Source organism: Pogoniulus pusillus, chromosome 13, assembly GCF_015220805.1.
Source record: "Pogoniulus pusillus isolate bPogPus1 chromosome 13, bPogPus1.pri, whole genome shotgun sequence".
In the NCBI taxonomy this organism is placed as follows: domain Eukaryota; kingdom Metazoa; phylum Chordata; class Aves; order Piciformes; family Lybiidae; genus Pogoniulus; species Pogoniulus pusillus.
The window spans coordinates 31580972-31593257 of NC_087276.1; the positions used below are offsets into that span (position 1 = coordinate 31580972).

The 12286-nt window shown below is 48.7% G+C and overlaps 1 protein-coding gene across 4 annotated transcripts in view; it reads right to left on the bottom strand.

Annotated features, from left to right (window-relative positions):
- Positions 1 to 1065: 1065 nt before the first annotated feature.
- The window catches only part of XYLT1 (xylosyltransferase 1), a 172649-nt gene continuing 161428 nt past the window's right edge, over positions 1066 to 12286 (bottom strand). For 2 of the 4 annotated variants that reach the window (XM_064153871.1, XM_064153870.1), the window contains one exon: positions 1066 to 8608. In XM_064153871.1, coding sequence (XP_064009941.1) covers positions 8286 to 8608 — 323 coding nt within the window. In that variant the 3' untranslated portion in view covers positions 1066 to 8285. The other 2 variants (XM_064153872.1, XM_064153873.1) reach the window with 2 other exon arrangements.

A 12286-nucleotide genomic window follows, 5' to 3' on the forward strand; every position in this document is an offset into this window, starting at 1 on the left:
CAGCAGGTGAAAAGAAAACAGAAGCTCACAGGTAGGTCTGGCTGCCAGGAGAACCTGCAGCACGGCTTGGGGGTGCAAGAAAAAGTCATGCAGACGGCTGGTAGTGGCAAAGGCTTTTGGAAGGTCACCAAGGAGGTTTGTTTGGGTTTTTCTTCCCCAAGCATCCTGTGTCAAAAAGCAGCACTAAGAGACAAACCCGCAGCACATGATGAGGATGGTGATCAAGGCACCTGTAGGTAGAATTTGTTCTTCCCCATTGCATCTACAAAAGCAGATCTAACAAATCAGAGCTCAGAAAGGAGCCTGTACAGGAGAACATCAGTGTGAATGCTCATACTGGGAGAGCATCAGGCAATTGCTGTAGCTTCTTGGGGACCGACGGCAGGCTCTGGGCTCACCCTTCCCGTAAAGGCAAAGGACAAAGTGTGCTGGTCTTGTAACCAGCCAGCCCGAATGTTAATCCCTTTTTCCACACCCTGCTGCTTATTCACCAGCCTGTGACCAAGTCCTTGTCTCTGGAATGATGTGCACTTTGGAAGAAACTGCTCCAACACTCCTCTTACTTAAGGGCCTTCAGAAAAGAGACCTCAGGCTGCCCCCTTCTTACCACTCCTGGTCATCTTTGGAAAAAGCAGGGACAGTCTGGCCCAGACGTAGCCAGCAGAGCTTGAAGCCGAGCAGAACTTGGCCCAGAGAGCTTGCCCGTGCCTCTGGGTCCCACGGGCCAGGCAGCAGCGGGAGCCCTGCAGAGTCCAACCCACCTTCCAGCGCTGCTGCCTGCGAGCCATCATCCTGCCCCACAAACCGCTTCGCAACCCTGACTCTGCCCGTTCCCCATACCGTTGCTACCGCTGGGACACGGAGCCTGAGCAACAACGGACCGAACAGCAAGCTGGCACAGGGCAGCAAGCTGGCACGGGGCAGCGCTGGCATCATGCACCAGAAGCACTTGGTGCTGGCTTCCCTCCCAGAGGCATCACCAAGCTGCAGTCGGTCTCTCACCTGAAGATGCACATGAGTGGGTGGCAAAGAAAAGACGGTGGACGTTCACTGCTGGAGACAGCCTTCTGGGTTTGGTTTGAAATTTTATTCAAAAAGTCTGCATCTGAAACAGCGTCTGAGAGCATTTCTGTACACCCGCAGTGGGCTGGGATCATACAGCACTCACACAGCCACTCCTCGGCTGAAAACAATTTGGCGGACCAAAAAAAACCCCAACCTGCCCCCTCCCCCACACTCCCACTGCCAAAGGCTCCAGCTAAGGCACGTTGTTTTCTGACAGGTAAAGGACAGAAGGGTGCAGAAGTGAGTAGTGCAATCATCGCTGAAAGTCACATTCTGCACCCAGAAAAGCATTCTGACTTTGAGCTTTGACTACCGCTCCGCTTGAGACATCCTGACCGCTCATAAAACACGCCGTTAAATAAAGAGCAAAATATCTACATTGCTCAGCTCTTCCACTGGAGATCCCAGTCACTGCTACTGGTTCTGGTTGTAGTTTTGCTCTATATACATGGGACTGTGGGGTTTTTCCTTTTCTTAGCCAACAGCTTACAAAATAGTTCTGTACAGTTGTATGCACATTGTGGTCTATAACAAAATAGTTACTTCTCAAAACTCTTATCACCACCAGTCCCTGCAAATAACCTACTGTGGTCTGCGTTAGGCGATACAAAAATCCAATCAACCCAAAGCAAAAGGACAAAGCCAGAGTAATAATTTCATGAACTTGAATTAGTTCTTACTCGTTTCCCATGTAAACCCTTCTGAGTCGCCTTTGGGTCGTGTCCACGTCTGGATTCGGGATTCCTGGAAGCACTGCAGCCTGCCGGGAATATTGGCACTACTGCAACACGACAGTGCTCATGGAGAAGAGCAGCAAAGAAACCCAGCACAGACAAACCTCAGCAGAAGCCCTTCCCTTCTGCCACCTCTGACCACCTTTGGGTGAAGCTCCCAAAGCTGGATGTTTTGGAAATGCTTTTATGACTGGGATGATCCAGCCAGGCTCCTCTCCTTCCGGAGTGCACCGCTGGGCTCCCAACCATCACTCAAAACCTGGCCCCATCTGGTGACACCCTGCGCATTTTAAGACCCCACCATTACGAGGAGAAGTCTTCTCCCAGCACCAGTCTGAAGGGAATGCTACTAGGCTGTGCCAGAGTGAGTGACTTAGTCTCCAGTTTGCCTTTTGCATCTGCAAGCAGTCTGTCCTCTTACAGGCTGAAGATAAATTAGAAGTTATTAAGTTTGTACTTTGTAGGTAAATAAATCAATCTTCCTTATCTGCAGCAAGTTGCAAAAGGCAAAGCTCATAATTTCCTAAGGTTTATATGAAGGTCTGAGCCTCCCTCTTGCCCGAAGGGAAGGTCATTTTCTTCCCTCAAAGGCTGCATTTGTAAGCAATTTCTATTGTATTGGTGAAGTGTAAGCTGACAGCAACACAACTGAGCTGTAATAGAAATCTCAAGGTGCCTTTTATTCATTCCACAACCAACAGAAAAAGTGAGCAAGACACAGACAACATCAAACCTCCCAATGCAGTTTAAGGCCATATTTAGAAAGGATGAAAGTAAGGCTTTCTTTGAGGGGCAGCACACTGATGCCACAATGGGAACAGCCAGGGGGCCAGACGAAGCTGACAGGATACACCCAGGGAACAATCTGACACAACATCCTCGTCTTGGCCAGCAGGTCTGTGCCTTCCTTTGGATGCACGCAGCGAAACAAAGTGAAATACCACAGACATCCTCCTCCAGAATATTCCCAGCAAGCTGCAGGTGCTCCCGGAGCAGGAGCTCGCCAGCTTCTCAGGTGAGGGTGTTAGTCACAACAGAACCAAAGACAAGTCCTTACAATGTACAAAGGCAGCGCAATGAACCGCGCCGAGAATCGTCACTCTGTTATCAGAGGCACCTGTACAGTATCTTGCTGTTTGCCTGGCAAGGTTATAAGTAATACTTCTAGGTTTGAACAAAGTAGAAGGAGAATTTGCATAGATTGTACATTCAGTTCAAGGAGATTTCTTGGTACCTTTGTTGTTATCAGGTAAACGTTTGCAGACACAGTGAGGTAGCAGCTGTGATAGCACCCATGAGCAAAAGAAGGTAACAAAGGCAGAAGCAGAGCAGAGTGATCTACACACTACTGTTAGGATAAAGGGACACAATTGACACAGTACCTGCAAGTGCCACATGGTGAGGGTTAATCACTGCCAACACACTTAGCTGGAGATGGCCTAGTGCTGCTGTGGGCCTGGAAATACAGGCTGTAAGATCTCGTTGCCTCCATTTGAAAAGCTCTCAGGCTGATTCTTCGACCCTTTACTGCAGCGGTGGTGGTGAAGGGTTTCAAAGGGCTCTACCCTTCTAGTCACATTTGTTGGGCTCCTCTGTGCCTGGCTGCAGCAGCAACTGCCCTCAGCGGGCACCCTGAGGCAGGTATCCCTGCTCTCAGAAACTCCTGCTGGGCCCCTAAAAGGGCAGTGTCCTGTCCCCTCCAATACTACACTGCTCCTAGCCTCCCTGCGGGCATCAGCCCTGCAGCTGTCGTGGCAGAAGCCTGAGGATTTGGTCCGGAGTGTTTCATATGATGTTTTCCACTGTTAACAGGCAAGGGTTTAATGTAATATCCTGCAAACCCTCAAGGCTATCTTGGAGATCCTGAGTGGCTGAAATAAAAGCACATATGGATCACTGGCTTCTCACAAGCAGGCTGAAGCACAGGCCGGTGGGAAATGCCACTTTTTACCAGGCTGCTGTTACTCTGTTGCTGAAATAACCAGACTAGTGCTACATAAATTAAATACTTGTGTCTGAAACCCAGGAGAAGATCTCTGCTATCTCTTACCAGATCCTTCATGTGCCTTGGTGCTTAGCTGGCTTAAGGCTGCTCTGAAAAGCAACTTTTCTGATTTGCAGCTGGGGTTTTTGAAGAAGCCTAAGGAATTTGGCTCACACAAGTACGAAACTTCCTGCTCAGTGGAAAGCAGTGCAATGGAAAGCAGTTGGCCAAGGTTTCATAGAGCCAACTCCTGAAGCTTTGGGATCTGGGAAGACAATGAGGGATTTGTGATAGCCAGCAGCAAGCTGGCACTTCTCCAACAGCTGTGATGAAGGAGAACCAGAGACCAACAGAACATTGATCCTCACTGCCTTGCTACAATAAAACCCTGGGTCTTATTTTCCTTTCATCTGGGAAGTCAAGGCTGAACTCCCACAGTATCAGTGTCTCAGCCTTGCTGTGCAGAAGACGCTCAGTTTGCTCAGAGTTCTGTTGGAGCGTAACTGTGCCAAACTTCTGCAAAGTTCCAGCATCTTCTTTACCCTTTATTTCTCCCTTTAGTTGGGTTCAGGAGATCTCCGTTCTGATTCACTGACTTCACTACTCTGGTCACTATAACTGTAGCTAAGAGTGATGGAGACTTTATCAGCATTGCAATTAGTGCTGGAGGAGATGGACAGGAGGTGAACACACATCAGCCTTTCTGCAAGTGCTGCAGGGTGACTGTTAATATGCTGCTAAGCAGCTGCACATGCAGTGTGCACTGAAGCCACCACCCAGGAAAGTCAATTTGAAACACACGGATGCACACTCCTCTATCTCTAGGCTCAGCAAGGAGGTCGGCAGAGACGCAGGGGGACCTGCTTGTGCACCACGAAGGGATTGTGCAGATTCTCTGCTTGCCAAGAGCACAACAAAATGAAGGCATCATTTCAACTCTAAAGAAAACTTGTACAGTAACCATCGCTACTTCACGTCCAAATGCCATCAAAGAAAGAACTGGACAAACCTGAAAATGAACTGGCAGCGGAGCTGTTGCTGTTAGCCTGAAGGCTGAACATTCCCAGACACACAGCTCTGCACAAAGCTAAAACTGGCTTTGGAGCTGAGCCAGTAAATATCTGCGTAGCTGCTCTGCATGCGGCCACATCCCCTTTCTGTCTAACGGTGAGTGCTCACAGGAACATTACACGACTGTTGTGCAGCACGGGCAGAGCTGAAACAGCAAACCACAGAGAGGTCAAACGTGTGCACATACACCCCTCTCCCCCGGAGAGGGATGCTGGTGCAGGCCGGCTCTCAGCCGGAGCGCGGGTCAGCTGGGGATAGCCAGTGCAACTGGGAAAGAACCCTGGCAAACTGAACGAAGATGCACAGCTCACTTCTTTGTATGAACTGTGGGTCCCTGCTCTGAGGTCTCCTTTTCACCAAATGTAACATCTGTGAAGTTATTCTCTTCTAGCAATAGATTATATTTATCACAGGCTCCAAATGCCTGTCATTTCAGGGCCAGAAAAGCCACAAAGCCTGACATTGGTCTTTGTAGCACCACTCCAGTATCAGCTTGGAGCAAGCTCTGATCCCTAAGGGGTTTGCTTCTCAACTACAGGACGGTGTAAGTCAGATGGTGTCCCTATCTGACATGTCCCTGTGCCTGCACATTCACAGCTCTAGTGGAGGCTGGTGGTTAGAGTCAAAACTTGACACAGCCCCCAGAAGATGTTCCAGACACGGCTGCTGGTGCTTTGATGCCTTCAAACACAGCCTTTACAAACAGCGCAGAGTCACACCTTTTGTTTGTGCTGGACTCAGCTCTAAAGTCCTTCCTAGGCATTAGGAGCCTGTGGAAGCTTTGCCTGAGGCAGGCTCAGCCTCTTCAGTTAATTTACATCATTTGTTGTAACAGCAGCCCTGGGATGGCCAGCTTGTTACAAGCCCTCTTTGTGTAGATGCTTTTTGTCTTTCAAAAAATAAGCTAATATACATTTTGAGGCATTTTAAACCTAGCCTACCATGTAAATAGACACATCAGCAACCATTTGTGTGTTTCCGTTTCCTTTTCTTACTTAAACAATACAAGTTGCGCCTGACACTTTAAATGATGAAAGTGGCAGACTTTCTTCTAGCCACAAAAGATGGGATTGTTGCCACCTTCTGCTTGGTCTAGCTAATAACGGAAACTTGCCAACAAAGCATTTAAAAACCTTCCTGCTTAAGAACAGAGAAAGTATCAAATTGAAACCCCAAGTTATCTGCAGGCATGTGTGGGCGCACCCCTATACATAGCTTACGTGCAAGGTGGACTGAAGACTCTGCCGCTAGCCCAGCAGCCTTATGGAGAACCATCGCTGCCTAGGATTGGTGACAAGTTCTACTGTGTGCCCTACACAGGATGTCCTTAATGTCATCTGCAGGACTTGAACTGTGCAGCTGCCGTTGCATCTGTGTGACTCAAGCCCTGGACTTCACAGTGAGGATTGGTGGTCCCCAGAAGATGTGACCTTCATGAAGCAATGTTAGACTAAAAACAAGCACTGCTAAAAAGTCTCAGCCAAACAAGCACTCACACTGTGCTGTTACATACACCCTGGTGCTAAACACCCCTGCCTGCAGAGCTGGCTGAAAAGCTGGGACCTTCTCCTGACTGCAGTATTTCACCCAGAGCTCATTGCTACAAGCTTTTCCACAGCTGCAGCTCTCGGGACCGGCAAAATCGAGACAACAAAAGAAAGGGAGGTGTGAGGGGAGGAAGGCCTTTTCTTAACAAAGGCAGCTTCAGTTAGTAAGAGAACATAATCTTCAAGCTGCAAAAGCAGCATCTACTAATTAGTCATTGACTAAAACATAAATAATAAATACCTAAACTCTTCCTCCAATGCACCCACTTTTGTGCCAGATAAACATTTCAATGCTCTACCTTAATGCCAGCACAGCTGACACTGCAATTTCAAGTCCAAAGCAAACTGCAAGTAGCTTTAAACCAATACTGTGGAGAGACACACTGCAAGCCACTGGGATCTGCCTGATAACGGTCTTCTTGCAACTGTTGTTTAAAAGGGAATTCAACCTTTCTGTGAGATGTGAGCATGGAACCGTTTAGGGTCTCTGCCCTCCTGATGCGGATGCTTAACTCTCATCAGCAGGAAGTTAGTCAAGCACACAGAAGGGCAAACTTCTTGATTACATCAACAGAGATCACCACAGCAACCACAACAAAGTGCACGCTTGATGCTAATGTGAAATGCATTAGTTGGAGATGAATTTGCATATAAAACCTGCATCTTAAAAAAGTTTTTGGAATGTAAAAGAATTTTTTTCCCTACTGTAAAAAATGCAGCTTAAAATGATGCCTCTTTGAAACAAGGTGCAGCCTGCCAGCAATTCTGAAGACAGGCAAGGGCAGTTTGTCAACAAAGTAAAAGCACTGAGGAACAAGGCATCGCTCTCCTTCACATTCACCTCGTGGCTTTGGTCAGGAACCCATGTCCTGCAGAGCCTTCCAGACCCCTTTCACAAAGAGCTGGCAGATCTGAGATCAAGGCAGGGAGTTAGTGTTAAGACCTACTAGCACTGCTCCAGTAGGGGAGAAATGTGCTGCGGCAAATCTCAGCTCAGCTCACATGCACAAGCAGCAAAAGGTGTGAGCAAACATGTCATGAACCACTCCAGCCTCCACACACACAGCTGTAGTGGAAGTCTGAAAATGCTTAGGAACAAACCTGCAGATTTCAAAGGGCTGAAATCCCAAATGTTTCTTTTTGCTTTAAACCAATACTTTTAGTACCTAGATCCTGAACTTGCCTGCGAGAGACAGAAGAGACTAATGTAGCCAAACACTGCTTCCATTTAGAGTCTGTCAGGAAGTGAGGCTAAAATGATCTCTGAAAATACTCTGCAAGTTTCTGCTCTTGCTTGTTTTCTCTAACTAGGGTAACAGACATTAGCTGAGTCCAGAGTTGCTTTGTGTTATTACAGAAAAAAACCAAACAACCAAAAGCAGAAAGAAGAGAGAGAGGGGAGGGTGTACCGTGATGACTTGCCCTTCTGAGAGGTAACACAGCCACACAGGCGCTAGCCTGCCGTGACCTCCCCAGAAAGCTGAGCAGAAGGGAACTGAGCTGTGATTTATTCATGGTAGCAAAACAATGAGAGCCTAGGAAATAGCAGAGGTACAGACACATTTTTTTGTTTAAAAGCAGCTGCTCCTTCACTGCCCTCCCCAAGACTTGCTGCTGCTGTTTGAAACCTGCAGAGGTGCCACAGCCAAGGCCCCACTGAACAGCAGAGGCTGGGGGACAACCGAAGTGGCTCTGACAGTGCTGATGGAGAGGACAGCGCCAAGGGCCTTGTCAGGACTTGGTTTTGCCAAATGAATTCTATTGCAGTAAGTAACAAAAAGGTATCCTGCTCCCCGGGGGTTCTGGAGTCTGCTGTGAGGTTCACAGGTGAGCAAGGTTCAATTCCCTTTTAAAAACCTATGCCAGAGGAGAGCGCGCTGGACGCTACCTCAAGCGCCCGTCGGGTTTGACAGGGCCCAGCTCAGATTTGGGGTCCGGGCTCAGGGAGCTCCAAGCCGTCTGAGTGCAGCCTTGCATGACCGGGCAGGCGGTGGGGCCGGTGCTGCAGATGTCCACGGCCGACCAGACGCTGCTGACCAGAGAGTCCACCCAGGCTTCCAGTCGGGCGCCCACAAGCCCTGCGTTCCTCTTGGCCTGCTCCACGTGGGCGGCGCTGATGGGGATGTTCAGGATGGGGTTCAAGCCCTGGAAGCTCTGCTCCATGTAGGCGTTCTTTGGAGGCCCACTGTGGTACTTCATGGCTTCCTCTGGAAACACAGAAGTCAACCCAAAGTCAGTGCACTGCAGAAACACAACCCAAAGCTGCAGGAGCCATCAGCTGCAACAGAAAGGCAAAAGCTAGTGCCTGGGCTGAGTCCCCCTCACCAGCATTAGGGACATGCAGTGTCCTGGGGAGGACAGGCTGTGCTCAGCTCTTCAGCTCCTTGTGCTCACCACTGCAAGCTCTACTCAGCATGCTGCTAACCCTGCAAGTGCTGCCTCAGCAGGGTGAAGCACTGAGGCTGAAAGCAGCACCATCCTTATTAGCATCATGTACAAACAGTGTCCCCAGAGCCGCGGGACATCCAGGCATGACACAGAGCTGTCCCGCACGGCACAACCAAAAGGCAGGCCCAGCCTCCAGTGTGTCCCAGCTACCAGCTCCTGTCTGTACCTGGAGCCTGATCCAAGTACAGCTTCTTCTGGGGAGAAACTCATTTTGCATTCAGGAGAAGCTAATTTTGCCTCTCTCCCTGCAGAAGCCTGGGAGATAAGCCTTGTGCAGCTGAAGCAGACACCCAGGGAAGGCTGTGCTTTGAAATTAGGAAACAGTTCAAGGGTGTTTGGTGTGAGAAGGCTGCTGACCCTCGGCAGGACCTTTAAGTGGCTGGTCCAGGAGGATGAGCCAAGATCTCAGCCTGGGTTTTCTTTTTTTTTTCTTGATGAACTATGTCTTGCTGTGGAAAAAAATCACATCATTTGTTAGCTCAAACTGCCTCCAAAAACCATGCAGTGCCACTCATGGCACTGGAAGGCCACCACTAGTGCGCTGGGCAGACCAGAGTCATAATGAAGTACGTGCAGCCCTGGCACCTTTCCTGGCAGTGCTCCATTCTCACTGGGAGAACAGACTCTCAGGACAGATACCCTCAGGTCCTTGTGCTGAATGATGCATCACCATCATTGCCTAAGGACACTTTTGTTTGTACTGTGGTTGTTTTTCTTAAGGTAACCCTTCTGGCACAGCAAAATGCAGGGCATTACCCCAAATGATTGCCAGATTGTGATAATGCCTTTGAGGAGCCTGGAGCTCAGACTGACCCTGGTCGAGGCTGTCTGCCTTCTTATGGTCTGCGAGTGCACCAAGTTGCTGCTCATGAAACAGAACGAGGCCCTCCACAAACCTTCCCTGAGCACCTCTTGGGAGAAAAATCTCAACCGCTGCTTTCCCTTCTCTGCTGAGTTCCCCAGCATCCTTGCTCTGGCAGCACGGAGGATATGTTTAGCTCTGCCAACATACACAGCGTCTGGAGCACAGAATGGGCCCATTCAGGGCGCTGCAGGCCAGGCGAGCCGCGGCGCTCAGCTCGCGTTCGGAGGCCAGCGATTGCATATTCATGGCTACAATTCCTTCCACATGGCCTCGCTGCTTGCACTGCAGCCTGACACTGAGGCTTTTATTCCACGCAGAGGGCAGTATCTCATGGCTGGCAATAAACCAGCACGGTTATTTACAGGGAAGAGGGACATTTAATTGGAGCTTTGCTGTTGCGTTTGCGAGGTCTTTAATGTCAAATATTGTGCAAGTCCATTACAGCAAACGCCCAGTTCAATTAGTTGGGCAGATCCCCATCACACGCCACTTAAACTCTTTCTGCATTCAGTTCCTCCACCAAACCCCTCTTTTTATCTTAAATGGTAGATACCTACAACAGCCTCCAGTCCAAGAGAGTTTATTCCACGCACATGTGTCAGAAGAGTGCTCTGCCAGAGCACCGCAGCTTAAGAAACAGAACAAGTACACATGATTAAATTTCCTCCTTTGGAAGCAATTAAATATGGAAGACTGTTTGTCAACATATTAATTAAATAGGAACATTCTAAGTAAAAATCCCCAAACAAATCAGAGCTGGCATGACTAGCGGGATCATCTGATTGAAACAGGCAATTCAGAGCTGAATTAAAGCCTGTTGTGCATGTGCTTATGCCTGGAACAAGAGAGATCTTTTTGTCAGAGAAATAACAGGATGCAATGGAGCTTGCTCTTCTCTCTGACTCAGCCTCACCCTTGTCCCAGGCTTCAGAACTGGGCGGATCAAGAAGACTTGGAGCAGCAAAACCCACAGAAACTGCAGGACCCAGTGCTTGCTGATGCAGCAGGAGGTCATCTTTTCCTCTCACTCCATGACCCCTAAGACAAACGAGCCGTTTTTGCTAAAATAAAAGGTGAAAATCTCATCACCTTCAAGGCTGGAACTTGTGCACTCTGCTGTTGCTGCAGTTGTGTGGGTCATGCTGTGCCTCTCACCCACACCAACACCACTGACTGCTCTGGATCTGGCTGTGCCGCGAGGGTGTGCAGCAACTGCAGCACTAAGGGTGCATAATGGGGATGGAGAGGAACTGGCCTGAGAAGCCACACACAGGCACCAGCAGATAGGAGAAGCCTGCTGAGGACAGTGGCAAAGGGAACAAATCATTTCCCCTCATTGTGTTAAGAACTACTGCTGCCCACAAGGAAAATGTGCTTTTCAACATCAGATGTGTGATGAAACCCCCAGATGGTACTGGTAGGAGACTGTCAGTCCCCTGCCCCCAGCAGAACAAACACCCCAAGTGTCTGCATGTCCTATCCAGAGAGAGATGGCTAACATCAAGCTGATGGTAGAGCTACATATGCTAATCAATAGGAAATGTTGAGGAGTGTGTCAATGCAGAACATATTCCACTGGCTCTAAATTACAGCTTTTAAAACAGGAGTTACTTTTGTGCTCCCTCTTTCTTTGCCCTTCGTTCTGGGGGAGCACTTCACTTCTCAGCTGGCTTTTCTTGGTCAAACTTCTTTGGCCTAAATACACAGCCAGACTGGGATCTCAGCATGTTGGTGTCAGTTTGTTCTTCGTTTTGCAGAAAAAGCCAATGAATTTCGACAGAGATTGGCTAAAGAATGAAAAATGTGGTTACCCTGGTACACATCAAGGCTCTGGGGTTTTGTAGGTAACACAGAAGGTACAGCTTCATTTCCTTACTTGAGCTGTGCTAAAACCCTCTGGCAAAGAGGTAATTTTGTATCGACACTTTGTTTGTTTTTTCTTGCAGCAAACAAGACAGTGCTGCATTTGCTCATTGTGAAGCTAATCGACTCCTTGTCAGCTGGATCTGAAGCCAATTTCAAAGCAAATCCCTTGTCTTCAGGGCTTTTTTTGGAATGATGATTCCGGGGCATGTCTGCTCTCCTGTGCTCCTGCACTCGCCTGCTGCTGTTACCAGGTTTCTCAAGACCATACCACGTTAGCCCTGTTTAAAGTAAAGGAATCACAGCAGCTCTGACACCAGTTGCCACCCACTTTATAATCCATACAGATGCAATTAGAATTGATCTGAGCCACTGCAGACAACCAAGGGCAAAACAAACGTTTCCCACTATATACTTAAGATGATCTCTAAATATGGATTAGGTTAAAAGGCCTTTGAGATGCACATGTGCATTGCAGCCTGTCTGCTAATGCAGCCAAGCCTCTGAAAGACAGGAGCAGGTTCCATGTCCAGCTTAGGAGCAGCAGTGAGCAGAGTCCCAGGTGACCATGGTAGGGGCCAAACAGAAAAGTTCTCTCTCAAGAAGAAGAAAGATAAATGCTCTTCACTGCCCTCCTTGTTTGAAGGAAGAATGTTTACTTATCAGTTCATCCATTTTCCCCCCAGTGTTTAGCATCAGCTTGAGGCTC